The sequence below is a fragment of the Arctopsyche grandis genome, chromosome 3, assembly GCF_051622035.1.
Source record: "Arctopsyche grandis isolate Sample6627 chromosome 3, ASM5162203v2, whole genome shotgun sequence".
In the NCBI taxonomy this organism is placed as follows: Eukaryota; Metazoa; Arthropoda; class Insecta; order Trichoptera; family Hydropsychidae; genus Arctopsyche; species Arctopsyche grandis.
The window spans coordinates 34,526,185-34,554,006 of record NC_135357.1 but is presented as its reverse complement, the minus strand read 5'-3'; the positions used below and the strand labels follow the sequence as shown (position 1 = coordinate 34,554,006).

Sequence of the window (27,822 nt, the reverse complement as noted above, 5' to 3'; positions counted from 1 at the left end):
ACGACCTGTTTATTATATTTTTTTGTTTTTTATAGGGCCAACCCTAACTTAACCTAACCTAACCTGACCCTTAAATAAATAGGTGTTGGGTGCTAAGATATATTTTATTTATTTATTTTTATTTTACAAATATACCAGGAAGGCTTAACAGGTAAACCCCAAATGCGCCTTCCTGGTCCACATAATTATTACATAGATACATGTAAATTTAAATAATATCTGACATTTATGGTCAGTATACATATATTACAAACATCGTATTAATACGATAAATTACGATGAATAACTTTCATGTAAAATAAAAATTTTTATATTCGATAAACAACCACAGAGACATCTATGGTGAGCAATTTGGCGAAACCTAAGATATAACAATAACTAAAGGTTCGCAACAGAAAATTGGGAAGGAAACGCCAAATTTACAGGAATCGTTTCAATGAAAATCAGAAAAATTGACAAATTCTGATAAGAAACGATCGACCTAGATAAATCAAGGTCTGGTCAACAGCGAGACTTAGCGGGGAATCGAACTCGTAACATCAAGTACGAAATAATTCAACATTCACTACTAGACCACGCTGCTGGTTATATATATATTTTTTTAAGTTTTATTTCATCAATATTTTCACAAAAAAAAACTCATCTTCAGCCAACACCTATTTATTTAAGGGTCAGTTAGGTTATGTTAGGTTAGGTTAGGTTTTTGGCCATTTTAATATGCAGTCTACCTTAGTATGCGATGTACCTTTGAATCGCAGTCGACTATTTTTTTTTATTTATATCGTAGCAACGACCTGTTTATTATAATTTTTACTTTTTTTATAGGGCCAACCCTAACTTAACCTAACCTAACCTGACCTTTAAATAAATAGGTGTTGGTTGCTAAGATATATATTTTTTTAAGTTTTATTTCATCAATGTTTTTCCAAAAAAAACACATCTTTAGCCAACACCTCTTTATTTAAGGGTCAGTTAGGCTAGGTTAGGTTAGGTTTTTGGCCATTTTAATATGCAGTCTACCTTAGCATGCGATGTACCTTTGAATCGCAGTCAATTATTTTTTTTATTTATATCGTAGCAACGACATGTTTTTTATAGGACCAACCCTAAATTAACTTAAACTAACCTGACCCTTAAATAAATAGGTGTTGGGTGCTAAGATATATTTTTTTTAAGTTTTATTTCATCAATATTTTTCCAAAAAAAACACATCTTCAGCCAACACCTATTTATTTCATGGTCGGCCCTATTCATTTAAGATTAGGTTGTTAGCACACGCCAGAACTGATACAGTGAGACCGCATATTAAAGTAAAAACGTGAAGGTAGATCGCATACTAAAGTAGATATGTATGTGATGGTAGACCGCATACTAAAGTGGCACCCATTTTTTATTCTATTTGGATTTGTGCATGTATGTATGTATGTGTTAAATGGGTTTTTGATGATGTGATGTTGTAGATGTTCGTGCGCTTATTCGTCGATGAGAACTTGGACCGCATTGTGCCAATTTCGAAACAGCCAAAGGAAAAGATTCAAGCCATAATCGATTCGTGCACTCGCCAATTTCCCGAATTCGCGGAGAGAGCGAGAAAGAGGATAAGGACCTACTTGAAAAGTTGCCGTAGAAATAAGAAAGTTCGCGGAGAACTGCCGTCTGGCACCAGCACTGCTCCAGCATGGGACGCAACCGTAAGTTCAACTCTTCAATCACTTGACGCAAGTAGAGAGGAAGATAAATCTCTTCAAACGGACGGAAGTTGCGTGCTACTCGCTTATGTCGCGCCCCCCTCCACTTTCATCTGTCTGTCTAAATATTTCATGATTTTGATCGTCGTACACCAAAAACGACTGAACTTTATTTGCGAATTTGTATGCTTGAAGAGGTTCATTTTCAACTCTACCTTAATAACACTGAGCAACAACAAAAAATCTAGTTATTTACTTACCGGAGTGGAAACTTATCAATCTTTACTAAGTTTGATCCACTGAATTCGAATATGACAATTATTTTTGTTTGCTTTTTTGTCGTTTATGAGATACTATTGATTTTACCCGGCTTCGCTCGGTATTTGTAATATAAACTGCTTAAACATGGCTAATGTAATGGTAAACATTCGTTTGTTTTTTTATTAAATTTATTTGAAACGAAAAAAAATAATATTCAACGATATCGATATCGTCGTCATAGAAACTTTGATTTGTTTTCGATGCTTCCACCCAAACCTTACATATGTAGTTGCAAAGTCTCTTTCGAAATTATATATTACTAGTGGTTTTACCCGGCTTTTCTCGGTATTTGTAATATAAACCGCTTAAAAATGGCCAACCTCATGGTAAACAATTTATTTGAATAGTTTTGTTTTATTCAAATTTATTTGTTTTTGTTTTCGGATTCTACGAACCAACGATAGTTACATACATACAAAGTCTCTTTCGAAATTATATTTTAGATTATCTAATATATAATTTGGAAAGAGACTTTGTATATATGTATGTATGTATGTATGTATCCTTCGTTCGTAGAAATCCGTGACGTCATCGTCACCGTGAAGCCCTAGGGCTCCGCTCCGTAGGGGGCGCAGGCGCTGGGGGTGTGCATATATAATTTTTTATAAGAGACTTACTATATATGTTTGTTTGTTCGTGACAGTCAATTTAATAAAAAAAAGAACAGATATATCGTTGAGCAGATATATCGCTCTAGATATTGGAAACGTTGCCGACATATTTGTGCGAGCCACAGGAGGAGAAAACAAATCACGATTCCTCAGGTCCCTGAACTTACTAATTGTATACAATCTAAATTCATTAAAAACCTGATGATTGTGTACTAACCCATTTAATAGCTTAAAAAAGTGCTTTCCCAGAAACATAACACGACGAGATTCCAATGAGCTGAAGCCTAACGCCCCTAATAGGAACGCACTAGGATATAGCCAAGGATAATAACCATACAATTTCATATAAAGATACCTGAGAAACCGTTTTTGGATTCCCTCAATATTACAAATACCGAGCGAAGCCGGGTAATACAGCTAGTACCAGATAATAGGAAACGATCGACCTGGAGTCACAAATCCAAGGTCTAGCCAGCAGAAACCAGTGGGATTTGAACCCGTGACCACATCACTTTCAACGCATTATATGCCAACCACTAGTCTATTCTACTTCAAGAGACTCAATTAGTAAATAACTTATTTTATAAATATTAAACGGTAGTTGAAAAAAAAGTGGCTCGACTGAACAGTGCCGTATATTCGGTTAAAGCTGGTCGTATCGCGTTGCGCCAGGGTGCATCCGGCTAAAACTAGACTTTAATTCTCATTGACTTTTCTTGCACAGATCCGGCCAACCCCAGCACACCTGACATCAGTGCAAGCGGAACAGATATTGGCACAGGCGTGCGAAAACGAAAGCCACAACGCGAAACGCATGAGACTTGGATTAGAACCCGTGAGTCAACACATGCCTACCTCAGCTCCTGGCATTGTAAGTTCATAGACAACGCCACTCCTATCCTCCGAGTTTTCCAATTGCTCGTTTCGAGTTGCCGGTATTTAATTTCGTTTTCCCATTTTCATTTCAGGCGATAGACACGACAGCATCTTCAGGGTCCGTCACCCATCCGCTGCTGGGTCTTTATAACACGTCGGTAGCACAACTGCAAGGTTCCAGCCCTGGTCTTCAGACGAAGGTGGATCAGTCGAATTCTAGTTTACCGTCGCTGTTGAGTGCCTCGATACAGAACTCAATAGAAAACGGAATATGTTTAAATAACAATAACATAAGTAAAGGACAGAACGACATTTGCTCGGGTGGTGGTAAAAATATTAGGTAAGTTGAAAATCAAATTTCCAAAATGCTGCAAAAAACTGCATTAAATTCAATTCAACCTTTCCAAAGTTATATTGTTCGATTTTTCGTTTTGATTCTAATAAATTATTTTTTAATACATTTTTAGTAAACATAAATCATGAATAGAGTCTACCTATGCCTACCTACCTATGCACATAAATATATTAATTAATAAATTAGTCAAATAAAAGACTTGTCATTTCTGGCTATTGTTAACTTCCCTAGAAAAACCTTTTCTTGTATCTTGCTTTCAACACTGTTGGAACGTGTATTGTATTTTGTGATTGTCCGTATGGGTATGAAATGAAATTGTGGTTTAATAAACGTTATTTAATGTGACATAACGATTGGGAAGAAAGTAAAGTGGTAGCCACGAACATGGTTGAATCGGTCTCAACACGCAAAATCGACCATGTCGTAGAGCCCTTACACCCTAATGAATATACGTCCTTTAGTGATGAATTTCAAATATGCTTATCGGTGTTCATTTTATTTTCCAGCTCGAGAACGTCAACTCCATCGGTGACAGGATCCCTCGGAGACTTCTCATCGTCTTTAGTGGGTGCTGTAGGTGGGGCAGGATCAGGACTGGTGGGTGGTGCCTTATTATCCACCCTCGGTGGTCCACCACCAGCAGCAATGGCCGCATACCAAAGTGCACTTTTCTCCGCTGCCATGGTCGCCGGAGCTCACCATACACAGGGACTTAACTTCGGGGGACTGGGAGTGGCATCTCTGACCGGAAATGGTATTAAAAATAAATAAATAAATCATCATTTAATGATTCTCAAATGAGGAGGCAATTAAAAAATATATTGCTATTTTCAGGACCCACTGATCTATCGATGAAAAGTGGATCGTCGAATCTTTCCCAAGGGAGTTTCCCCAATTCGTTGACTTCAACCAATGCTGTGACTGCTCTGGGACTCAATTCTTCAACGTCGGGTGTGTCGCACGGTTCGCAGAGTTCTGCAAAGCCGTTGCTATTGTCACACAAGCTCAACACTGCTGAAATGGCTGCCGTTCGACAACTGATCACCGGCTATAGGGAGTCTGCGGCTTTCTTGCTGAGGTCGGCCGATGAGTTGGAGACGTTGCTGCTTCAACAACCTTGAGGGTCACTTAAGCGCCCATGTGCGACCTTGTTATGAACAATGAAAAATAAAAAGAGAATATATTGTTAAAACTCCAGAGTCCAAAGATGCTCATTTTAATATTTGCCGTATGTTTTTTAACCTCGAGAGCAAAATTTTTTTCGTTCTCCGGAAGCGGGGCCGGCATTGTTGTGTGTTTGGAGACAAATATTAAAGATTGAGATTTATTATTATTATTAATTATTAATTATTAATTATGGCATAGTTTTAAATACTTTTTTTTCATTTATAATAGGATATGAGACGTAGAGGTGCTGATCAAAAGATACTTGTGAATTAGCTTTTAGTATAGGGATTTTATTATGCAGATGGTGAAATTCAATTTGTAATCTAGAGTGGAAGTTAATTCTTGTTTTAATCTTTAAACTGTGGGTTCTTGACCTTTTGAAAGAGTGTGTAATGAATGCTGAAAAGATCATTTTTATAGAGCGATCCCTGAATTTTTCATATTGTTTTTAGGTTAGGTTAAGAATCCAGGGTTTGAAATAATAGTAAAAATACAATGATGTTCATTTCTTTTTAACTATTGAGACTTTTCGGTCGGTGAATACGAATTTTGAATGTTTTTATTAATGAATATTGGGTTTAAATAATTTAGTTTTAATAAAAGTGACATCTATGATTTTAAATTAGTACTAAAAATTGTCTGCCGATAAAGCAGGGATCAATGTTACCAACTTTTTATTTTATTGTACGTATGTATTTATTTTCGTATTCACAGATTTGAATAGCTCATAAAACAGTACAAATATGATTGAAATTTACATATTTTTTTAATCCATCGTGTATATAAAGCTAAAGCTAGTGACTTATTGTTATTTTTCGATCTCTCTGTACTTATTACACATTAGAATCAATAGAATAATGATAAATTGTACTTAATTTTCAACAAATTACGTATTTCATTTTGAGATTCACTTTCTTTCACAAGTAGAGATAAGTCATTGTTACCATGCTTTGCGTAAGGGAATTTTTTTTCAAGCGTTCCATAGTGATTAAGACAATATTATGTTCGAGAATTTCGATGAATACTTACATTTATATTAAATCATTCCATATTTTTGCTTGCAAATTGTTTTATAACGATGTTTAATTTTCAATAGATGCTTGTACATAAAATAAAAAAGAAAACAACAAAAAAAAAGTAAATATCCCACACAAAATGAATAAAATTTATTGATACGATATAGGTGTAACATACTTCTTTTGTAAATTTATCGCCTTGTTACCGCCGAATTAATATTTTTCTTTACTATTATTACATTAAAAAACTATTTAAGTTCATTTCGTCACGTACAAAAAAAATTAATAGGACAGTACTAGTCAAAACTAAAATATATTAAAGTAAATGTATGTGAATTTCAATTTTTCTGGTGCTAAACTACAAAAAAATGACGCCTGCACTTTGGAATATTAAATCTATTATATTATAAAATATTAACGTGTTGTTTAAAATTAATCTATAATGTATATGTACATATTGATGATATATATATATATGTATATTAAAATACGAAATAAAGAGAACAGCGGGCCCCCGAAAAATCTATTAAAAATCACACCATTTAAAAATTGATAGTATGTACGTAATTACTTATAATATTGTCGAGTTTGTTAATATTTATATGTAATATATTATATTCAGTACAAGCAAACCATTTTTACTATGTAAACGTAACCGTATATATATTTCATCCCCGTATATTATAAATAGTAAGATCGTTTTTTCAGTAGTTCATAGTTATTATTATAAATATAATTGAAAGAAAAGGGTTTTTTGTAATTTTAGTAAAGTGATCGTTACGAATGATGACTTATACATATATAATATATTATACGTGTGAATTATTGGCGTGATAAATTATTTGTTAAATTAAAAATGCACTATTAAGTCGTAAGTTCCCGATATACTTATATATAATATATAATATATGAAATATATATTGTATGTAATTGAAAATTTAAAAAATTAATGATGAAGAAAAAATAAGATTTTTTATATTGATCACATTTTTGGTGAAAAAGAATTACTAAAATTGTAAAGAAATTAAAAAAAAATATCTTGGATATGTATTTACTTATATGAAATATATTTGTTAAGAATTAAATTAAAGAAGAAATTGAAATGATGAAAAATTACTAAAAAGTGAACACTGAAATTTATCATAATATATTTGAATGTAAAAAAATATTACGTTGTGTTTCAATCCACATTTCCCTTTTATCCAAATAAAAAAAAATACACTATAGGGGAGTATTTACATAAAACCAGGCCCAGCCCGAGGGTATATGGCACCCCTAGGCAGATTGGTTTCTGCGCCCCCTCCCCCCCCCCCTTAAATTTTACCAAAATTCGACCAATTTTTAATTTTTGGGTGTGACCAGTTTTTTCGTGACCAATTTTCGGGTGTGACCAGTTTTCTCGTGACCATTTTTAAGGGTGTGACCAGTTTTCTCGTGACCAGTTTTAGTGTGACGAGTGATCACGTGTGACCGATCTAGAGCGACCGGTTGTCCTGTGACCGGTTCACATTTGACCAGTAATCACCCCCTAGGCACATGCCTAGTCTGCTGCACCTTTGAGCTGCCCCTGTGTAGGTTACCTGACAACTCGTTCACAGATTTTCCGTAAACCGATGATGCGCTCCAGGCATTACGTATACGGCCATCTCTTTCTCACCCCGTCTGTTCACCATGATCTTGTTTACTATGCCATTACGTATGCAGCCATCTCTTTCACAGACCGTCTGTTCACCGATAACAGACGGTCTGTGAAAGAGATGGCTGCATACGTAATGGCAGAGTAAACGAGATCATGGTGAACAGACGGGGTGAGAAAGAGATGGCCGTATACGTAATGCCTGGAGCGCATCATCGGTTTACGGAAAATCTGTGAACGAGTTGTCGTGTCACCCCCTGTGTAGAACGATAATAAGAACACTGTTTTTTTTATTATTCAAAGTTTATTAACAAAAAATAAACAGTCGTAAATGGGTGAATCAGACATGTTTTTGACGGAACATACAAACGTGACAATAAGACGTTCCATAAATGACAAAAAAAAAATATATATATAAACATATAATATTTAATTAATTTTAAAAACAAATCATTAGACAAAGTGTCAATATTGGATGTGAAATAAAAGAGAAAAAAAACCAAAATAGAATGTAAAAAGCGGATATGCACGTAGTTGTAGAATGTCGTTCGAACCGCAATAATAAATAAACAATTTATTTATCATCATTATTTATGACCAAATAGAGGTACAAAAATACAGTAGCACACACTATCAATTTTTATATTTTCTTTTTTTAATACAATTTGACATCCAGCGAGTCTTCTAATCATCAGTCATGTTTTCAAACACTGTTTTCCAAATTGCCATCGTTTTTATTAATTTTAATAATTTTTTAAAAAAAGGAAACATTATCAACGGAACGATAGATTTCTAGGGTACAATATCAAAACAGGCCGTCTCGAAAGTTACACGCTAAGATTTGACATATTTACACATCACTCACAAAGCTTTCGAGGCGGCTGTAAATGTAAGGTAAATAATAATAATAATAATATATAATATTTAAAAAAAAAAGGTAAACCAAACCATGAATAATTAATTATTATGTATACGTATAGAACATGCATGAAAAATATCCTATGACTATTATAACCAACGGTGATTATCAGGCTTTTCAATTGCAAAATAAACTACACATGTGCTTTTGATAGGATTAAAACAAAATTTTCAACGGCCATAACATTAAAACGGAACACAGTAGCGAATTACTGCCAAAGTACAACAATAAGAACATTTTCATTAAAATTTTCTCACAATACCACTAATAAGTTGTATATAAAACCACAAACCTTTTTTTATTTTAAATATATAATAAATTAAAATTATCTAATAAAAGTAATTCGATAATATATAAGGAAAATTGTTGATATGGATAAGGTTTGACGCGTATTGCATTATCGATTGAGGTCAAAGTCAACACTTTACCACATTCTGCCTCGTTTACTGAGAGAAATTCAAGCCAAGCAATGTTTCGTTGGTCTATGCGCAAATTTGCGTCAGCGGTATTTGGCGGTTTTCGTCACCAGGCGGTAAAGTGTTAACGCTAACCGTTTTTACATATATATTTGGTAACTTCACTTCGTAATACAAGTATAAATCCTTCTACGATTCCCAAACTGTTGAATAAATCATCACTGAAACGGTCGGGTCGCACTCGAAAATCATTTACCCGAAGTATCCGTTCGACAAAAAGTTCCCGAACGAATTTCATTTCATCTCTTTTTTTTTTAATATTAAAAATTAATATCACAGTAAGGATTGCAACGACCACATCAAATCAACAACAAAAAAACTACTTTCCCGTTAATCACTGAAAAAAATTAACAATAATACAAAAAAAAAAATACACGTTGATGCGGAATTTTAAATAAATGCAAAAAGCGAAATACCTCATTATTTGAAAAATAAAAAAAATCTATTTAAAATGTTGTAACGTAATGGTTATATTTGAAAAATAAAAACTAAATCAACAAAATAACATTCAATAATTATATTAATAATTTAATCTACATATATATTATATATATGAAAAAAAAACATTCACACACAAAAAAAGGCATTGTTTTTTTCTTTTTTTTTTGAAAACGATAATATATAATATAATAAATAACAATAAAATGGTTCGGTGACTATTCCGCAAAAAGCGATCTCGCGCACATCACCAAAATCTCAATCACGAAACGTCTGGCACCCGAAAACTCCATCAATCGTAAGGTACCCACGCGAAATATTGTTGTACTAACGAGAACTCCGTATTCGCGATTTTTGTGGCAACGATTGTCTCAATGTGCGCAATAATCCGTTCACCCAATAAAATATGCAACGTTTCAATATTGACACTAAGAATTGACTGATTGTAGCCTACGATAGCGACACAGAATTCACCTTGAGCCAAATTCACCTCTCAATATATCCACACCCGGGCCGCATCATTAAACCATTAAACCGTTAATATATTGCATCGAAACATAAATCCAAAATCTACTCGTTACACATTTAGAAACCTATTGTCTACGCCGACGATCCCCAAACACTCAAACTTCAACATTTGAGAAAACGCTCCGAGAAACACCGACACAATAAATACATAACCTCAAAACAAAACCAAATAAAAATTCATGTACAATCGAAATACCCGAGGAATGAATGAAATGTTTATATATTTATATATACATATAGAAAAATGCAGAAAATTTAATAAAAGTGCTACAAAAATATGAACCGTCATCAGATTCATACATACAATAAAAAAAGAAATCAAAACGAACTTTTCTTATACAATTAATCAACATTTACAAGTTAAGTGCATCATCTTATCTTGGCCACGCATCTACATACATTTTATATTCCAAAGCGAAAAATATATCATTCATTTCGTACAATATATAATAATAATAATAATAATATTAAAGTCGAGAAATATTTATTGTAATCTGGTATATATATAATATACATATATTACTATGACTTACGATTAGAAAAAGTTCATCCTCGTGTTCTTCTTTTTTTTTTTTTATTTATAATTCGTTCAATATTGACAACAATTTATATTCCAATTGTATAATACAAATTTTACAGTGAAGTTTACACCCTCTGGGCCGATCCGTAAAGCTCGGCCGGAACATATATGTATATATACAAACACCCCGGGCTTCACATGAAGATCGACCTTACAGATTTTTAATTTTATAACGGTTAGCGATTAAAAATGCCCCCCTATGTGTCGTACATCTTTGTAGGAAACACTCCAAAATAATAAAATAAAGGTTGTGGCTATTTGCAGGTACTATATCTGCGAATTATTGGCTATTTGCAGCTACTTTATCTGCGAATTATTGGCTATTTGCAGGTACTATATTTGCGACAGGCGCAAAGCCTTCTGCGCATGCGCGTGAACTTATAATCCGATTATAATTTCTTACATTTAATGTATGCTAGACTTGTTTAATCAATCGTTCATTATACATGAGGCAAATAAATTTCGCACGTTATTATAATAGATTTATATCATTTAGCTAGTTCACGGCTTGTACTTGTATGTAGGTATTATACGTTGTATATGATAATAATTTTCTAACAATTAATAATATTAACCGCTTAGCTGCCCAAAGCGCCTTAAGGCGCAAACAGCCGTATCTATTATACGCTCAGCGCGTCAGCTGGGCGTCTAAGCGGTTAACTAATTTGGATTATATTTTTTACTCCACGTCACTTTACGAGTTCGAACTAAATTTTAAGAGGTTTAAAACAAAATGTTAACAGTAAACACGCTGAGAGTGACAGTTCACGCGCATGCGCAGAAGGCTTTGCGCTTGTCGCAGATATAGTACCTGCAAATAGCCAATAATTCGCAGATATAGTACCTGCAAATAGCCACAACCTATTATAAAACGGTATTCGGCAACCTTTGGTTCAAGTCGCAGCGTCGACTGTATGCGTAACATGCACGAAGGTGAGACGGTGTTCGAGCGTTGGTGACAGATAAGGCGGGCCTGCTATTAGAGATGACAATTTAGTAAACGTATGGACGATCGGACTCAAACTCACGGCTGACGCTGATAAACTGATATAAATAAGAATTTGCTATACATTGAAATTAGCGTGGTATATTATATATATATATATATATATATATATATATATATATATATATATATATATATATATATATATATATATATATATATATATATATATATATATATATATATATATATATATATATATATATATATATATATATATATATATATATATATATATATATATATATATATATATATATATATATATATATATATATATATATATATATATATATATATATATATATATATATATATATATATATATATATATATATATATATATATATATATATATATATATATATATATATATATATATATATATATATATATATATATATATATATATATATATATATATATATATATATATATATATATATATATATATATATATATATATATATATATATATATATATATATATATATATATATATATATATATATATATATATATATATATATATATATATATATATATATATATATATATATATATATATATATATATATATATATATATATATATATATATATATATATATATATACTATATCTATGGTATGCGGGCCAGCTTTCATTAGTGCGAGTCCGACTTACCAAAATAATTGCACCACGCGGCATACACCGACTCACCTTCGTTTGTATTAAAATATTGAACATCTAAAACATATGCTTTATATATGTAGTAATTAATTGAATATACATATTACATATTTACTGCGATAAGATATATACAATGTGTTTAATCACTTATTGCGTACGCTCGGCGTCCTAGCAGTCACTATCTTGGTGAGTCTTTGCACGAATGTGACGGCTATAAGGAATCATTTGGCCGGTTTGTCACCGCCGCCGTTGACGATCGGCGCCGACTCTTCACATTTGGAGCTGGGGGCTTTTTTGTGACTGCCGGTGCTCTGCTGTCGCTTGACCTTCCTGCCGGAGGACTTCTTGTGCTTGCCCGACTTGACGTTCTGGTGCACGCCCGGCCCGGTGTCGACCGTCTGCTTCGACACCACGCTCTCCATCTCTATGTGACAGTTGGCACTGACGTCGTTCGCAGTCACCGCTTTCTGAGGATCCCCAGCGTCGGAATTGACACTGTTCAACTCCTGAGAATGATTATTGACTATTGTACTATTACTATTCCTATATGTATTCTCTATGTAATTTTCTCTTTGGGACTTTTGATGGAATGCTTCCGGGACCGTGTCCTTGGGCGTGGTCTTCTTAGCCGAGCCGGCTCTGTACACTTTCTTGGCGGGCTTCTTGGTTTTGACTTCGCGCGATTGACAGTCGTCCGTCTCCCCGTCGGACTTCTTCGACGGCTTCAGCTTCTGACGGAACATGTCGTACAGTTGGGTCATGTCGGTGTCCGTGTCGGCGTCCGTCCCGTTCGTTTCGACGATCATCACGTGATTCTCCGGCTCTTTGCTCGAATACTGGTGGCGCACCGACACGTCTTGCAACGACTGCGTTCCCTTTACGGACGATTTGTAAAAGTCGTTCCTGTTCTCCGGAGTGAAGAGATCCACGTTGGATTGGGACTTGGTGTGAGGACCGTCGTCACTGTCCGACTCCTTCTTATCATAGTTTGAAGTGATAGACGGCCGAGAAGACGACGCTACCGAGTTATAACTAGGATGTTCGGAGAAGTTCCCGTAAGATCCGTTCACGTATGTCTGATAATCGCATGTCGATTCGACGGGAGCCGACTTTAATTTTACTTCAGGTCCACCTCCGTATATACCGTAGAAGAAGTTCCACAGATCTTCGTTGATCTGAGCATAGTCGTAGCTCGCTAAAACGGCTGGTGTGGACTTAACATGGTTCTCCTACAAATTAAATCATATTAAAAACAAGAATAGCCTTATAATATATATATAAAGAGTGGGACGGAAATGATTAAACGGTTACTAGTCGTCTAATTGTTCCCATCTCACCTTGTAAAAGCTTCGATATATTACTTGAATGGGTGTTTTCAAGACGATTCCACTGTTGTCGATCGGTGGGGGGATTTGTTGCGTTTTATTCCGTGCAAAAGCCAGCCAGAGTTTCAGCCAGTTCATGTTGATCGCATAGATGGCCGTTTGAATGTCTTGCTCTTGCTCCATCTGCAACACAAAAATCAAATATGAAGAAAGAATCGAATGAAGAATTACCTGATTGATAGCACTGAGCAACGAAAAAAATTACTAAGTTTGACCCAATGAATTCGAATATGACAATGAGTTTTGTTGGTGGCTCATATCTCGTTTTTGAAATATGAGCGTTCAAAAAAAATACGCATTTTTTACAGATTGCAGACATGAACTCAAAATCTAGTATTGATGTGCTAAAAGTGAATATTGGAATTGGAACAGCAACACTAGGTTTTGAGTTAAACACTGCAAAAGCAAAATATCTGTAAAAATTGAGCATTTTTTAAACGAGAGGTAACCAACAAAAATCATTCTCATAGTCACAAAAAATCATTCAAACAACAGTGTAAACTTAGTAATGATTGATTAGTCTCCACTTTGGTAAATAAAAACGTGATTTTTTGTTGCTCAGTATAATAAGTAATCATATTGACTTACTGAAAATTGGTAGTGAAGCGTCGTATAGAGTTGCAGTTCAGCCTTCTGCCGTTTCTGCAACTGCTCGGCTTCGGCTCGACAGATGGCACAAATGTGAAGATAATCACACACGGGACCACCGCCAAAACTATTAAAAAAGTAAATAATATGTATAAAAATGGACGCGATGTATGTATGTGGGTAAGTGGACAAGTATGGAGATTTCCAAAAAAACAAATTTTAAAATGCCAAGAGTGTACGTTATGCACAGGGATGTGGCGTGACGACCGATTGTGTCGATAAAACGCGGGGAATTGGGGAGGGGGGGGGGGGGTGTAGAGCGTCTGAAATGTGCTCCTGATATTGAGCGAGTTAAAACGGGTAGCGTCAGCGACAAATGCGCTGCACGGGAGCGTACACACACACACACAATTATTCATCATTTCGACGCGGGCGAATGGGTAGCATTTAATGGGCGCTCGACTTTTTACTATTAATACGCGCGCGCGCCTATAAGTTACCTTACACTATATTTATATATAACGTATAACTTTATTTTAATTCGAGTATCAACTACTTTCCGAAACCACCTGTTGAAATTAACGGACACAACACTAGTTATAATCTAATATATAATTTCGAAAGAGACTTTGTAAATATGTAAGGTTTGGGTGGGAGCATCGAAAACAAATCAGAGCTTCTATGACGACGATATCGTTGAATATAATTTTTTTATTCGATTCAAATATATGTAATAAAAAAACAAATGAATGGTTATTATTGCATTAGCCATGTTTAAGCGGTTTATATTATAAATACCGAGCGAAGCCGGGTAAAACCACTAGTATATTATATATGTACATACATATACAATTAATTTATTTATGTATGTATGAAGGCTTTTTTATGTTTTACTTCGAAACGATTGAGCTAAATTTCCTACAGCCTTCCGATCGTTTTCAAACTTTGCCATTTTGCGCGGTTTGGTCAACGATGGAAATTTCAATCAATTTTTATAAAACACAATCTGCTTTAGATCGTCGACATTAGAGAGTTTTTAATTAATATTATGTATTAGATGTATTATGAGCATTTATAAGAATTATAAATAGGTTTTTGAGCTTTTTCCTTTTATACTGTACATTAACATTAGAATAATATAATACTATGATTACTAACAAAATTAAATTGAAATTGCAAAATAGAAAATGATCAGTAGATCAGTAACTATTAAAATAGATATAAGATGTATTGTGAACATAATTTAGTAAAAATAAAAAGCATTTAAAAATCAAAAATACATGAAATGCTATTGAAAAGTAGCATGTGAGGCACATAAAAAGTATGGTGCTTATGCTTCCAACAAGTTTGCATTCCAAAGCATCAAATTCTTATTTAAAAAAAGATTTCTGAATAAAAAAAAACAAAAAATCAAGAATGATAAAATTCAAACAATAATATATCATACTTTTGATATAAAAACTCCCATAGAACTTGTGGGATGACAGATGTAAGCCGTTCAACTATGGTAACACGATCTGGAGGCACTCCACCGTGCGGACATAAGAAGTCAGAATTATCGATAGGACCAGGCTCCGCATACGTATTAAATCTGCAATAAAAAAAAACTTACAATCAACACTGAAAATATACATATAAACAAATGCAAAACATAGAGCATATAAAAAAAAATAACCTATTAATCCACTGCTTTGATATGAAATATTTGGCATCGTTTATATCCCTAGCGTTCTCTAACAGTTCCAACGCCTTTTGACGAACCGCAGCCATACGAGGATTGACTTTCCTGAAACAAAAAAAATCATCATCGATTAATCCTCCACAAAACTATATGCAAAACGTGAAACGGACGTTTCGAACTTACTTATAGAATAGAACGTAGCCTTCGCAAGCGGCGACCTGTTCCGGAGTCAAACCCGTCACATACTGATCGTCAAACTCGAACCATCTAGCTGCCTGACGATTTCGAGCCACACACGTGTAATGTCCGGCTCCGGCCGTTCCCGTATGACAAATTATCGAAACCAACTCATACGTCGACACCGTCGATGTGCAATCTGAAAATAATACATAATCACATTCACATAGTACAACATTATTAGCCTGGAATATGTATATATATATAATATTGCATTCAAACATTTAAATAACCTTTATGCATGTACGGTCGCATGTCCAATCCGTTCAATGGAAACGAAACCTTGGCTCCGATCTTAGTACTGGACATGAGCTCGTGCCGGAACCGCTTCAGATGCACACACAATATCTCCGGCAAACTCAACACTTTAGAAAACTTAACGCCGTTCCTTAACTTATTACACTTTTCACAACTGAAACATCCGACACAATTAATAACAAATACATAAACATCACATTGAAAAACTCGTATGTAATGTGTAATATATTTACTTACCTATACATATTATCACCTTTCAACTCGTCGGCACTGAAAAAAGCAGCTAAGCAATCATGCAAAGTCACAGCCGGACCGTAAAACCACGACCTCAACCAACCCAATAACCACCACACCTGCAAATTACTACATTAAAATCTGGTACAATCGCCATATTCATTCGATTTCGATTCAATTTACCCATCCTTCTTGACTGGACGTCGCCGAGTAGACGGCGTCGGAGCAGGCCGTACTGCGCCCCGAAGAACTGGTCGTTGAGCCATTACTAGACGTCCCCGCGACGCTAGAAGCTCCATTGTGAAGGACGGCCATGTGATCTCTAGATGGAATCGGCAGCGACAAATCCTTGAATGTTTCTACTCGAGTAGATATCTGAAACCAAGGTGAAGCATAATCAATTGAGGAAAGTTTGTTGATTTATCTTATATTTTACATTATGAAATGAGCTAATAAATACAAAATAACAAACTACAGCCACAGCTTAGTGCACTGGTAGAGCTATTGCATACCAATAGAGGTTGTGGGTTCAAATTTATTAAAACACAAATCGACCATCTCTGATTTTTATATCCTAATCGTTATGAGGGATCTAAGAAATCACGCAAAATAGAGTTATTAGCATCTCGAATTTTTTGAATCTAATAAAAATATGCTACCTACATAATGTATTTCTCGAAAATTTACTGTGTATCAAAAGTTTTTTATTGATTGTCCATAGATGTCTCTATTTATTCTATGTACTTGTATGTTTGAAAAATTATAAGTGTACAAAAATAATCTAACCACGTGCCGCCTTGGGGACTTCTTGTCATGGCACATATGGATTACACGACATCTCGTTCACGGATATTTCGTTCATTGACAACTCGCTCACAGCCATTCGTTCAACAACAATTTGTTCACTGACATCTTGCTAACTGACACTTCGTTCACGGACGGTTCGTTCACGACAACTCGCTCGGGACTATTTGTTCCGACCGTTGGTCCACGGACATATCGTTCACAGATGACGACCATTGTTCCACGGACATATCGTTCACAGATATAAAATAACTCGTTCGCAGAGCTCGTAAGTAAATGATGGAAGGTCGTTATCGAAAAAATTTTTCCGGCTTTTCCATTATTATAAACACGATTTTCAACAATTACTACAGAACGGAAGATTCTAATGTTGCTACCTTTAAAAAGCAATTTTTTTCAAGAATTGCCTTTTGCTAATCATACACAATATAATGATTTAATTATAAAAAACTGGAAAAAATTATTCAATAAAAATCTTCCACCGTTCACTTACGAGCTACACCAACAAGTTAATTTAAATTTGTGAACGAAATGTTCATGAAAAAAATATCAGTTAGCGAAATATCGACATGTCTGTGAATCAACGATCGTGAACGAAGCATCAGTGAGCCATGTGTTGGTGAAAATCGTGTCAGTTAACGAAATATCTGTGAACATGTCTGTGAACCAGTAGTCGTGAAGTCGCGAACAAAATTTTCGCTACACCATATGCATGTAATAAAAATATTGAATGTATGTTAATTTCATCTCGAAAACTATGTAGATTAACGATTTTGACGAAATTTTTCACCCTCCTTCGAAGAAGTAAACAAAATATTATCAACAGTTATGAATGAAATATACCATCCAAGACTTATAACAATTCAAACACCCGAAAATTGCATCAGAAGTGCAACAAAAGTGAACCAAAACAATTAAACTTACTCTATCACAAGTAAGACATTGCACGGACGAGAGCAACCGCCCATCGAAGACATCGGATATGACGCTACGATACTTAGTCGTGTTTCCGGACGTGTCTGACGCTGTTTCCGACTCGCTACTGCGTTTCTCTACGTTTTCATGTCTGAAACGATACATTTGAAACATCAATTCACCACTCAACTTAGAACAATACAAAACATAAACAAACTACACGAGCATACTTTCTCTTAAATCCTATACTGGACTGCGACGAGAAATTATCCTCGCCGCTGAGCGAGCCTGTATCACTTGCGCCAGAATCGCACGTCTCATACGTCTCTTCATCGTCGTCTTCCAGATCCTTCTCGGAACTCTCCTGATCCATACAATGCAAAGGCGACGCTGGACGAGACGAAGAATTGGGCAATTCGCCTACAAAATATATATACAATTAATACATAATACAATCATCTACAAATACAACATATGACAAAACACACTTTTGACATTCTGAGATAGTTGTGAATAGCCGCAAGGATCGCAATAACTAGCCGATCGCCGATGACCGAAATGTACCTTGCCATTAGAGTTGATTTCGCCGTCTTCGTTTTGAGTATGTACCCTATAAAATACGCACAAAATTAAAAATCAACCAGTTTAAACCGATTCTCAATCAATGGGATATAATTTACCTGTGATATCTATTCGCAGAAGGAATGTTATCGAAAGATCTCTGCCGTCGGTTCATCTCCTTCACATTATCATCCGATTCTCTACTTCTCAACACTAAAACAACGGAAATCGATTAAAGAAATCGTAACACAAATAAAGCCACTTAGAAATGATCTAATTTATTACTGATTGCTTGACAGGATCCTGACGATACGTGATTTGCTAACGAATTCTGTTGTACCGGTTGTTTTGTAATATACTTTGCATCGGATGGGACCTTCCTAGCGTCTTTATTCTCTCGCAGAGGCTCCTTCAATTCCTCGTGCAGCTGATCTATAAAACATCGCAGGAACTCTTGTGTATCGTGCTGATGATAGCCTCTAAACATTGGATGTACCTGAACAGTAAAAATAGCATTCAAATAGAGAGAATATTAAATTGAATAATACAAGAGCGGGTGGAAAGCAATTAGATGATTAGTTTTTTTCAGCTATTTAATATAAGAAACTAATCGCCTAATTGTTTTTTCCCCACTTTAAGAAATAAAACATACATTTCTAATTCCGTAAAGTATACCGTTGGGAACGACATACCCTCGCGTCTTCTTATTCCATATTTCTTTGACTAGCTTTTGATACGATCTGAAATAATAATACAAATAAACAACAATAGCCAAAACTATACAAAAAAAAAAACAGATGTGACCAACCCATGGCATTATCTATGTATTTGAGGAATATAAGGTCACAAAACAAAATTCGATAATTTAACATACAAACATACACGTTTACACACACCGGTTATGAGAACATTTTCGATACAAATTGAGCGCAAATGTGGGGAAACTTACACAAGACAAAAGTTCTACTTCCGGTTGTCGGATATTGTTCGAATTTTTTTTATTACTTAAAATCACTATAATCATTATACCCATTACATATCGAGAAAATAAAAATAATTTAAAAGGTCAAAATAAAATAATGAAATATTGTTTAAAAAAAAAATACTACTTCCGGTTTACGAATTCTGACCAAAACCTTATTAGCTCTAAGATAGTACATAAAGAATACAAATATAAATTTTCAGCTCGATACGTTTAAGGGGTGTGGAAAGAATCATGGTCACAACATTTTTGACTTTTCTAAGACGAAAAATCCCACTTTTTTTTCATCACATTGATAAAATAATTATACTTGAATTTTTTCGTGAAGACTACACATGTTTGAGGGGTCAAAAAAAATAGTGGAAGAAAAATCGAACAAGAGTAAACTGCCACTTCCGGTTGACGGACGCTTACCAAATTTTATACATAACTTGGTATTAAGCTTAAACTTCTAGATATGAAATTTCAGTTCAATAAACCAAAAGGTTTCGGAGAAAAACATAAAAAACCTCCAATCTCTAGAGTAAAAGTACTACTTCCGGATCAAGTAAAAATATTAGAATACAAAATTTATAAGTTCTATTACATGTAAAAAAATTTCAGTCCGATTCGGTAAGCGGTTTGCGAGATAATTGAATTCAAAAACTTAAAAAAATAAAGTAACGAGGACACCTATAAGGGGAGGTACCATTTCCAGTCAACTTAAAAATTTCAAAAAAACTTACATCGTATCGATAAGAATTTCAGTAACCGATACTAAGTTTCAGTTCGATAGGACTAACGGTGTTAAAAAAATCCCCAAAATATACAGACACACACATTTTTTCCAGATCATAAAAACGTAATCAGTGATCGATTCTGAGTTCAAAATATCGAGTTGGAATTCTCGCATGATCACAAAACTTCATCTATTGTTACTTCGTACATACATAGATAAAGTAAAAATTCAATACAAAACAAACCTGCTGACTCCAGGTTTTTTACTGTCCGTTAAAAAGTCCACCATTGCCGCACAATCTAAGAAATATTGAGTCAATGGAGGAGTGTTGCTCAGAGCTTGGATCGCCGAATTCATATAGCACGTGTTGCCGATGTTCTGCAGTCCGACCAAGCCTACAAATACAACCAAACCTTTAGTATGCTAAATCAAACGACGAATTCACGTCGACAAAGACTGGAAATCGTCACCTCTGGGTTTTCCGTCATAGCTTGCGTCCAAGGCATCCTCGTCGTCGGCATCACTGGAGTCTTGCGAGTCGCCGGCACCAGACACATTGAGTCCGGGACCGCGCTCCAGGCCGAAGCTGGTCATGTTCCGGAGCCGTTCCCCAGCACCTTTCAAACCGCCGCTCACATTATTCCCGACCTAAAATCAAAATTGCTATACATATAAACACAGAAGTCGCACTTTATGACGTTCTGCCAATATGGCAACTTGCACTTGTGTACGAACATATAATACGGCTCGTGACTATATACAGAAAGAAGACCAAGACCAAAGACCAAGGCGAATGAGACAGAGCGGAAATAAAAAGGTCATTACTAATTCTGCTTTTTTCCTTGTTGTTATTGTTGTTTATTATATACATATACTGTAGACAATGTGGACAAACCATTTCGATCTAATAGCTATTTGCTATCTCTGCCAACTTTCAATAATTTAAACTCAATATATCATTTATTTATTTATTTAATAGTTTTGGACCATTGTGGCATTACAGGAAGAACCTAATGCGCCACAATGGCCTACATTTGAAAAAGATATAAAAACATGATATAAAAACAAGTAAACTGTAAATAAAGGAAAAAAGCAAAAGCAGAAAACATGCTAAAATAAAATAATAAAAAAAGTAACAAAAGGAAAATAATACATCATTCAGAGAGAAAAAAAAATAAATAACAAAAGTGTAAAAATTAAAAATATAAATATAATATAAACGAAGTACATAGACAAATTATAGTACTTTAATATTTATAAGATTTGAAATACCTATGTATGTATATTTACATATTTGTATGCAGATAGCGAAGAAAATTCTGTTTACATCAATATTTATACAACATGTAATATATTAACTTTAATAGGTACACAAAATAAATAGTATTTCGCACTATTTATATAAAATGTTAGTCGCACTGAGGTGACTTGCGATTGTCACTGGTGTCAATATAAGTTGTGACATTTATTGAATTTATGCAATTATATGTATGAAATTAAAAAAAAATTGTTTTAAAAGTATAAAAAATTCGAGGCAGAGATTCATTAAGTGGATTTTTCGCTTATATTGTACAATACAAATAGAAAATTTACATAAGTAATGAAAAACCGTCATCTTTTTGTTAATGTATGTATATAAGGGTCAGTGGCGTGTGCGGTGAAATTCTCTCTCATTTTGTCGAACAGCCTTATTTAATGTGCGCGGGCAGGATACAAGAGGAACAGGCTGTTCCCCTTGTATCCTGCTCGCGCACATTAAGTAAGGCTGTATCATAAAAAGAGAGAGAATTTCACCGCACGCCACTGATAAGGGTGTTTTAGACTGTATTCGTTGGGGGTGTGGTGGCCTCATGTGGAGGGTTTTATAGGTTGACTTTATTAACCTTTAAAACGGCTTTAATATAATACATATAAAAGAAAATTTAGAATATATAATTTTTTTTGCATTATTGCAATCAAAATTAATATTTAAATTTTGAAAATTTTTCAGACTAAAATAGAAAAATAAATATATGTATATAATTTTTGGGGACGCGACAATTGGTGCAAGTCCAAAAGGTTCAACGACAAAATGTACCCGAAAATTAGTGCACTGACAAAATGTACCCGCGACAAAATGTTCACGCGACAAAATGTCCACGGAAATAATGTTCAAGCGACAAAATGTTCAAAATCCTAAATTTTCCTATTTTATTGGAAAAAGTAACTTTTTATTGTATTATATGTTAGATATCTATCGATGTATATGGTAATTTTTATCGTATATATCGCGGATGTTATTAAATTAGTAAAAATTACAGGTGTTCTCAACCGCACCAACATATTCTTATTTAAATTGAACAATTACATTTTAAGTGAATGTCATTGTGACTCATTGAATATCATTTTAGGATGTCATTGAATTAGTTTAAATGTTAGGGGTTCTTAGCCGTATCCAATATTTACTTATTTAAATTGAAAAAAAAAACTTTCTAAACGTATGAAATGCAGATTACATTGAATAAGTTTATATGGGAGGGCTTCTCAACCGTCTCCAAAATTTTCTTTATTTCAAATGAATAATTTACTTTTTATCGTATACATCGCGGGCGTTATTAAATTAGTATAAATGACAGGTGTTCTCAACCGTATCCAATATTTACTTATTTAAATTGAAAAAAAAAAATTTTTAAGCGTATTGCAGATGTCAATGAATTTGTTTAAATGTCAGGGGTTTTAAACCGTATCCAATGTTTACTTATTTAAATTGAAAAAATTACTTTTTAAGCGTATGTCATTGAATAAGTTTAACACCCTCACTAATTTAATAACATTCGCGATGTATACGATAAAAAGTAAATTATTCATTTGAAATAAAGAAAATTTTGGAGACGGTTGAGAAGCCCTGCCATATAAACTAATTCAATGTAATCTGCAGTTCATACGCTTAGACAGGTTTTTTTCAATTTAAATAAGTAAATATTGGATACGGCTAAGAACCCCTAACATTTAAACTAATTCAATGACATCTTAAAATGATATTCAATGAGTCACAATGACATTCACTTAAAATGTAATTGTTCAATTTAAATAAGAATATGTTGGTGCGGTTGAGAACACCTGTAATTTTTACTAATTTAATAACATCCGCGATATATACGATAAAAAGTACCATATACATCGATAAATATAATACAATAAAAAGTTACTTTTTCCATTAAAATAGGAAAATTTAGGATTTTTGAACGTTTTGTCGCTTGAACATTATTTCCGTGGACATTTTGTCGCGTGAACATTTTGTCGCGGGTACATTTTGTCAGTGCACTAATTTTCGGGTACATTTTGTCGTTGAACCTTTTGGACTTGCACCAATTGTCGTGTAACCATAATTTTTGTATCTAATGAATAAAATATTTCAATTATTTATAAATGATAATAAAATTTTAAATATACCTAATTATATAATAAAATTTTACTATTTTTTTTTTTACTGATAAAGTGCCCTTTTAGATAAATTAATTTAATAGATTAACCACATAGATAACTCAGATAACTTGTTTTTATGCATTTCTACATCTTGTTGTCTATTGATTTTTCAATAAATAAAATAAAATAAAATAACCAGCAGAATAGACTAGTGGTTAGTATATAATGCTTTGAACAGAGTGGTCACGGGTTCAAATCCTTGGATTTGTGACTTCAGGTCGATCGTTTCCCATCAGAATTTGCCAATTAACTTGATTTTGATTAAAACGGTTCCAAAAAATTGGCAACCTTACCCATTTTCTCGCAAAATCTCGAGTTTTCAGCAATCTCGAATTTCGCTGAATTGTATAAAATGCTGCAAATTTACAAATTTGACCATAGATGTCTCTATGTATGTATTTATGTACTTTGTATAATACTGATAATATTTGTATCAAATGTACAATATTTCTGGCCAGGAAGGCGCATTAACCATTTGCCTGCGGCAATAAATATAGCGAACAAGCCCTGTACGCGGCGGCACCTTTTTCGCGAATTTGGCAATCGAGTTTTCGACCTTAAATACAGATTGTAATATTTATTCAAGTAACCAGATATGTTAATTAACACATAAAGTATTATTTTAAACAATAAAATACATAATATATCTCGTAGTTTTGGCTTAATTGTCAAATAATCATTCTTCATACAATTGAGACGTATCGTCGCCATTGTTCAACAGACGTGACGTCACATAAACGAGGTTTCAGTATGGTTCCACAAAAAACTAATTTCGACTGGTATATATTAATTTTAGGCAAATTGAATAGATGGCATTCAACTCTCAGTAATATATTCAACCAATTTTAAACCTTAAAACAGTTGAAATAGGCGCATATAAGGCTCAAAATCCCGTGCAAAGTTCAGAAATTCTATGGAAGACAGCCGCGCTACAGACTTGTCGCGCAAAGACTTGACGCGGGCAAACGTTTAAAGATAAAACAAAACTCAAATTAGGTAACTCAAAGACATTTAAATCAATAAAAAGTCACACTAAGCAACAACAAAAAATCACGATTTTTTCTTAACCCGAGCCGAAACTAATCTAAATCTTCATCTAAAATAAAATCATTTACCGCTTGAATCAGTACGTTTAGATAAAAAAATATATACTAAGATTAAAAATCAATCCTTGTAAACGTAGTGAAATATAAAACTGGCCAAAAAGCATACATAATAGCATGAGGAATGAGGCAATTTTTTATCGTCGCTTAGTATTAATAAGTCCAGAAACTATCCAATAAATAAGACCAACACGTATCAAAGCCCCATTGAGGCCCTACAGGCATCCTCAACGCCACAACAAACAAACCAACAACACACACTCTTTCAAACATGACCGCAACATTACATTCTTATCACACGGCATGAAACGTACTATAAAAAAAAAGCTTATCATTGCATATGAACCACAGCGTGGAACGCGAGTATACCTGATTGCCGTAATTGTTCACGAACGTTTCGGGCAAATGCGACACCGTCGTGAACACCATAAAGGGGAAGACTTCTCGGCGACATTCATAGCACCAGACGTGTCTGTTGGTGACGTTCATATGCACGCAGTGCAGCGGGTTCTCCTGAAACGACCGACAAAATCATGACAAAGACTTGAAACGGCGCCAAAGGATTTCGTGACTCGGCAATTTACTTTGTAGTGAGTCGTGCTGTGATCGTCGTGGTTCTCCGAGCAGCCCACGTGCGAACACTCCCTCTGCAGACAAATCCAGAGGTTCGGCCCATTGCAACCACAATCAGTACAGCTCAATACCTAAACCAAAAACAACAACAATACAGTCTTTCCACATAAAAAAAAAAGCGCCTCGGCTAGGATTCTACACGCGTCAATACAGTTCAAAGTTCAAGGATTATCTTTATATTACGGCAAATTGTCGATAAATTTCGACATTACATCACAATCGAAGCGGAAGCGATTCAGAATGTTTCAAATAGACCATATATTGAATCCAATTACGTCTAACAAGTAGTATAGGTGAGTGAAAATTGTATCGAAGAGGATTTGGTAACCGTGACAATTTGATCGGAATTGTCAAAGTCCGTATACATTGCATTAAATCGGCAAACAAAAACGTTTACACAATATATGTACATATGTATTTGCAACATAGCGTTTAACATCATATGTTGATATGAAGAGAAATTCTAAGATCATTTCATACTAATCTGCATACAGTGAAAAAATATATACATACGTATTTTAATGAATGCAATTCAAGAAATCATAAACATTATTCGACGATAAATCAATATAAGAGAAGATTAGACTCATTATGTGTGAAGGATAGTAAAAAAAATCGATCATCAAATGTCTGTTATGGGAAATGGTTATTTTTTTTTTTTTTTTTAAAGCAGATAACGGTGTATTTGAAGTAAAAAAATTCTCTCAATTTGCGAAAAAGTTGAATTGGAATGTGATATAAAAAGTTTGTATAAATATATTATGTATAGAATTGAGCGTTTTAATATTAATGGTTTTTGTTAAGGGAACTCGATTAATATTTGTATTTGTATAATTGATTTGCACAATTGTATAAATTTCAAGCGGGGAAGATTGTGTGTGCGTGTAATAATATATGCGTAAGGGGAATTATTGTGAATGGACGATGACTTGATTGAATAGAGTACAATGGAATATTTGATTATCATTAAGGTTAATTGATACGCATTTGTTGGGTTGGGTGATAGGCAGGTGGTGTTCGGGGAGGGTTGCATTTGATAGGTGGTGTGTTTGTGGGAGAGGGGTGGGATGTCGACCTGGTTGTGAGCGAGATGGGGCGAGTTGGGGGGCGCAGGCTCGATGTGGGGGCAGACGACGGTGGAGCCGGGGGGCGCAGGCGCGGGCGCGGGTGCGGGCGAGGGCGAAGGCGCCATTCCGCATGCCGGGGGGCGCAGCGGAGGGCGGCGCCGCAGGCCGTGTCGGCAGCCGCGCGCCGCCGCCTCACACTTTGACGTTTGGCGGCGGCCGACAGCCGGCCATGACCGTCTCCACTCACACTGTGCAACTATTCCTAAAATTGGACCCCGTTGATGCGTAATTCGAAACAAATAAAATTCATTTCGTATCAAAATAAATCGTTTTTAATACATAACCATATATGTTTGAATTTTATATTACTGTCGTAGTGTGAAAATCGTAATTTCAATAATGATTAATTTTAATGAATGTCGACATACACTTCTACTCAGTGGCGGCTCGTGGATAAGATATCTGGGGGTGCTGCGGTTGATTAAAAATAAAAAAAATGTTTATTTGGATTATATTTTACTATTAACATCAAAATGATCAAAATTAAACATTATATGTATTTTATTTCATTATAAAATCGATTCTTCTGTCTTTTTTCCTTGAAAAGAGGTCTATCACCTTTTCGTTCAATTTTTCACTGTTCATAATCATTTTTTTTTCAATAATAATAATAGCATAGACAAAGCCGTCAATCTGTCCTGAACCATTGTGTTTCTTATATATGTATGTCTTTATTCTATTTATTGATGAAAAACACCGTTCTGGCTCAGAGGCAGTTGAAGTTGTTAACAGAATTTGAATAAGTTTTGTTTGCAAAAATAAGTTTAAAAAATATTAATATATCATTAATACTGTGGCGGCTCGCTTATACGACATGGTCGAGTTTGGTTGCCTTCCTGCGAG

General features: G+C 34.4%; 2 protein-coding genes across 5 annotated transcripts in view; one reads left to right on the top strand and one right to left on the bottom strand.

The window, feature by feature from the left end:
• LOC143909223 (nucleolar protein 4) overlaps window positions 1–5,127 on the top strand; it is a 287,347-nt gene extending 282,220 nt beyond the window's left edge. Inside the window, exons 9-13 of the mRNA XM_077427128.1 lie at window positions 1,461–1,691; window positions 3,345–3,491; window positions 3,589–3,836; window positions 4,358–4,605; window positions 4,686–5,127. Coding sequence (XP_077283254.1) covers window positions 1,461–1,691; window positions 3,345–3,491; window positions 3,589–3,836; window positions 4,358–4,605; window positions 4,686–4,972 — 1,161 coding nt within the window. The 3' untranslated portion in view covers window positions 4,973–5,127. The remainder of the gene's footprint in view (window positions 1–1,460; window positions 1,692–3,344; window positions 3,492–3,588; window positions 3,837–4,357; window positions 4,606–4,685) is intronic.
• Window positions 5,128–10,611: 5,484 nt separating this feature from the next.
• Window positions 10,612–27,167, bottom strand: Usp20-33 (Ubiquitin specific protease 20/33). 4 transcript variants are annotated; one of them, XM_077428467.1, is made up of 21 exons: window positions 26,928–27,167; window positions 25,804–25,923; window positions 25,589–25,732; window positions 21,122–21,299; window positions 20,896–21,046; window positions 19,604–19,691; window positions 19,237–19,447; window positions 19,071–19,164; window positions 18,879–19,000; window positions 18,621–18,810; window positions 18,400–18,541; window positions 16,855–17,046; window positions 16,675–16,790; window positions 16,413–16,591; window positions 16,126–16,318; window positions 15,937–16,047; window positions 15,709–15,852; window positions 14,262–14,388; window positions 13,650–13,796; window positions 12,590–13,517; window positions 10,612–10,865 (listed from the first exon to the last, which is right to left on the bottom strand). In XM_077428467.1, exons 1-21 carry the CDS (start codon window positions 27,042–27,044, stop codon window positions 10,795–10,797), a joined length of 3,765 nt encoding a protein of 1,254 aa, XP_077284593.1. In that variant the 5' UTR covers window positions 27,045–27,167; the 3' UTR covers window positions 10,612–10,794. The 4 variants fall into 4 exon arrangements, with proteins under 4 accessions (XP_077284593.1, XP_077284594.1, XP_077284595.1 ...); XM_077428468.1 differs by having other exon boundaries at window positions 10,612–10,931; window positions 12,821–13,517; XM_077428469.1 differs by having other exon boundaries at window positions 10,614–10,931; window positions 12,827–13,517.
• Between the last annotated feature and the right edge of the window lie 655 nt (window positions 27,168–27,822).

Excerpts from the sequence above, each read along its gene's own strand:
- Usp20-33 (XM_077428466.1), bottom strand. The coding sequence starts at position 27,044 with ATGGCGCCTTCGCCCTCGCCCGCACCCGCGCCCGCGCCTGCGCCCCCC. Across the intron at positions 18,542-18,620 it reads AGTATAGGATTTAAGAGAAA|ACATGAAAACGTAGAGAAAC; the intron begins GTATGCTCGTGT and ends GTATCGTTTCAG. Across the intron at positions 15,853-15,936 it reads TCAAAGCAGTGGATTAATAG|ATTTAATACGTATGCGGAGC; the intron begins GTTATTTTTTTT and ends TTTTTATTGCAG.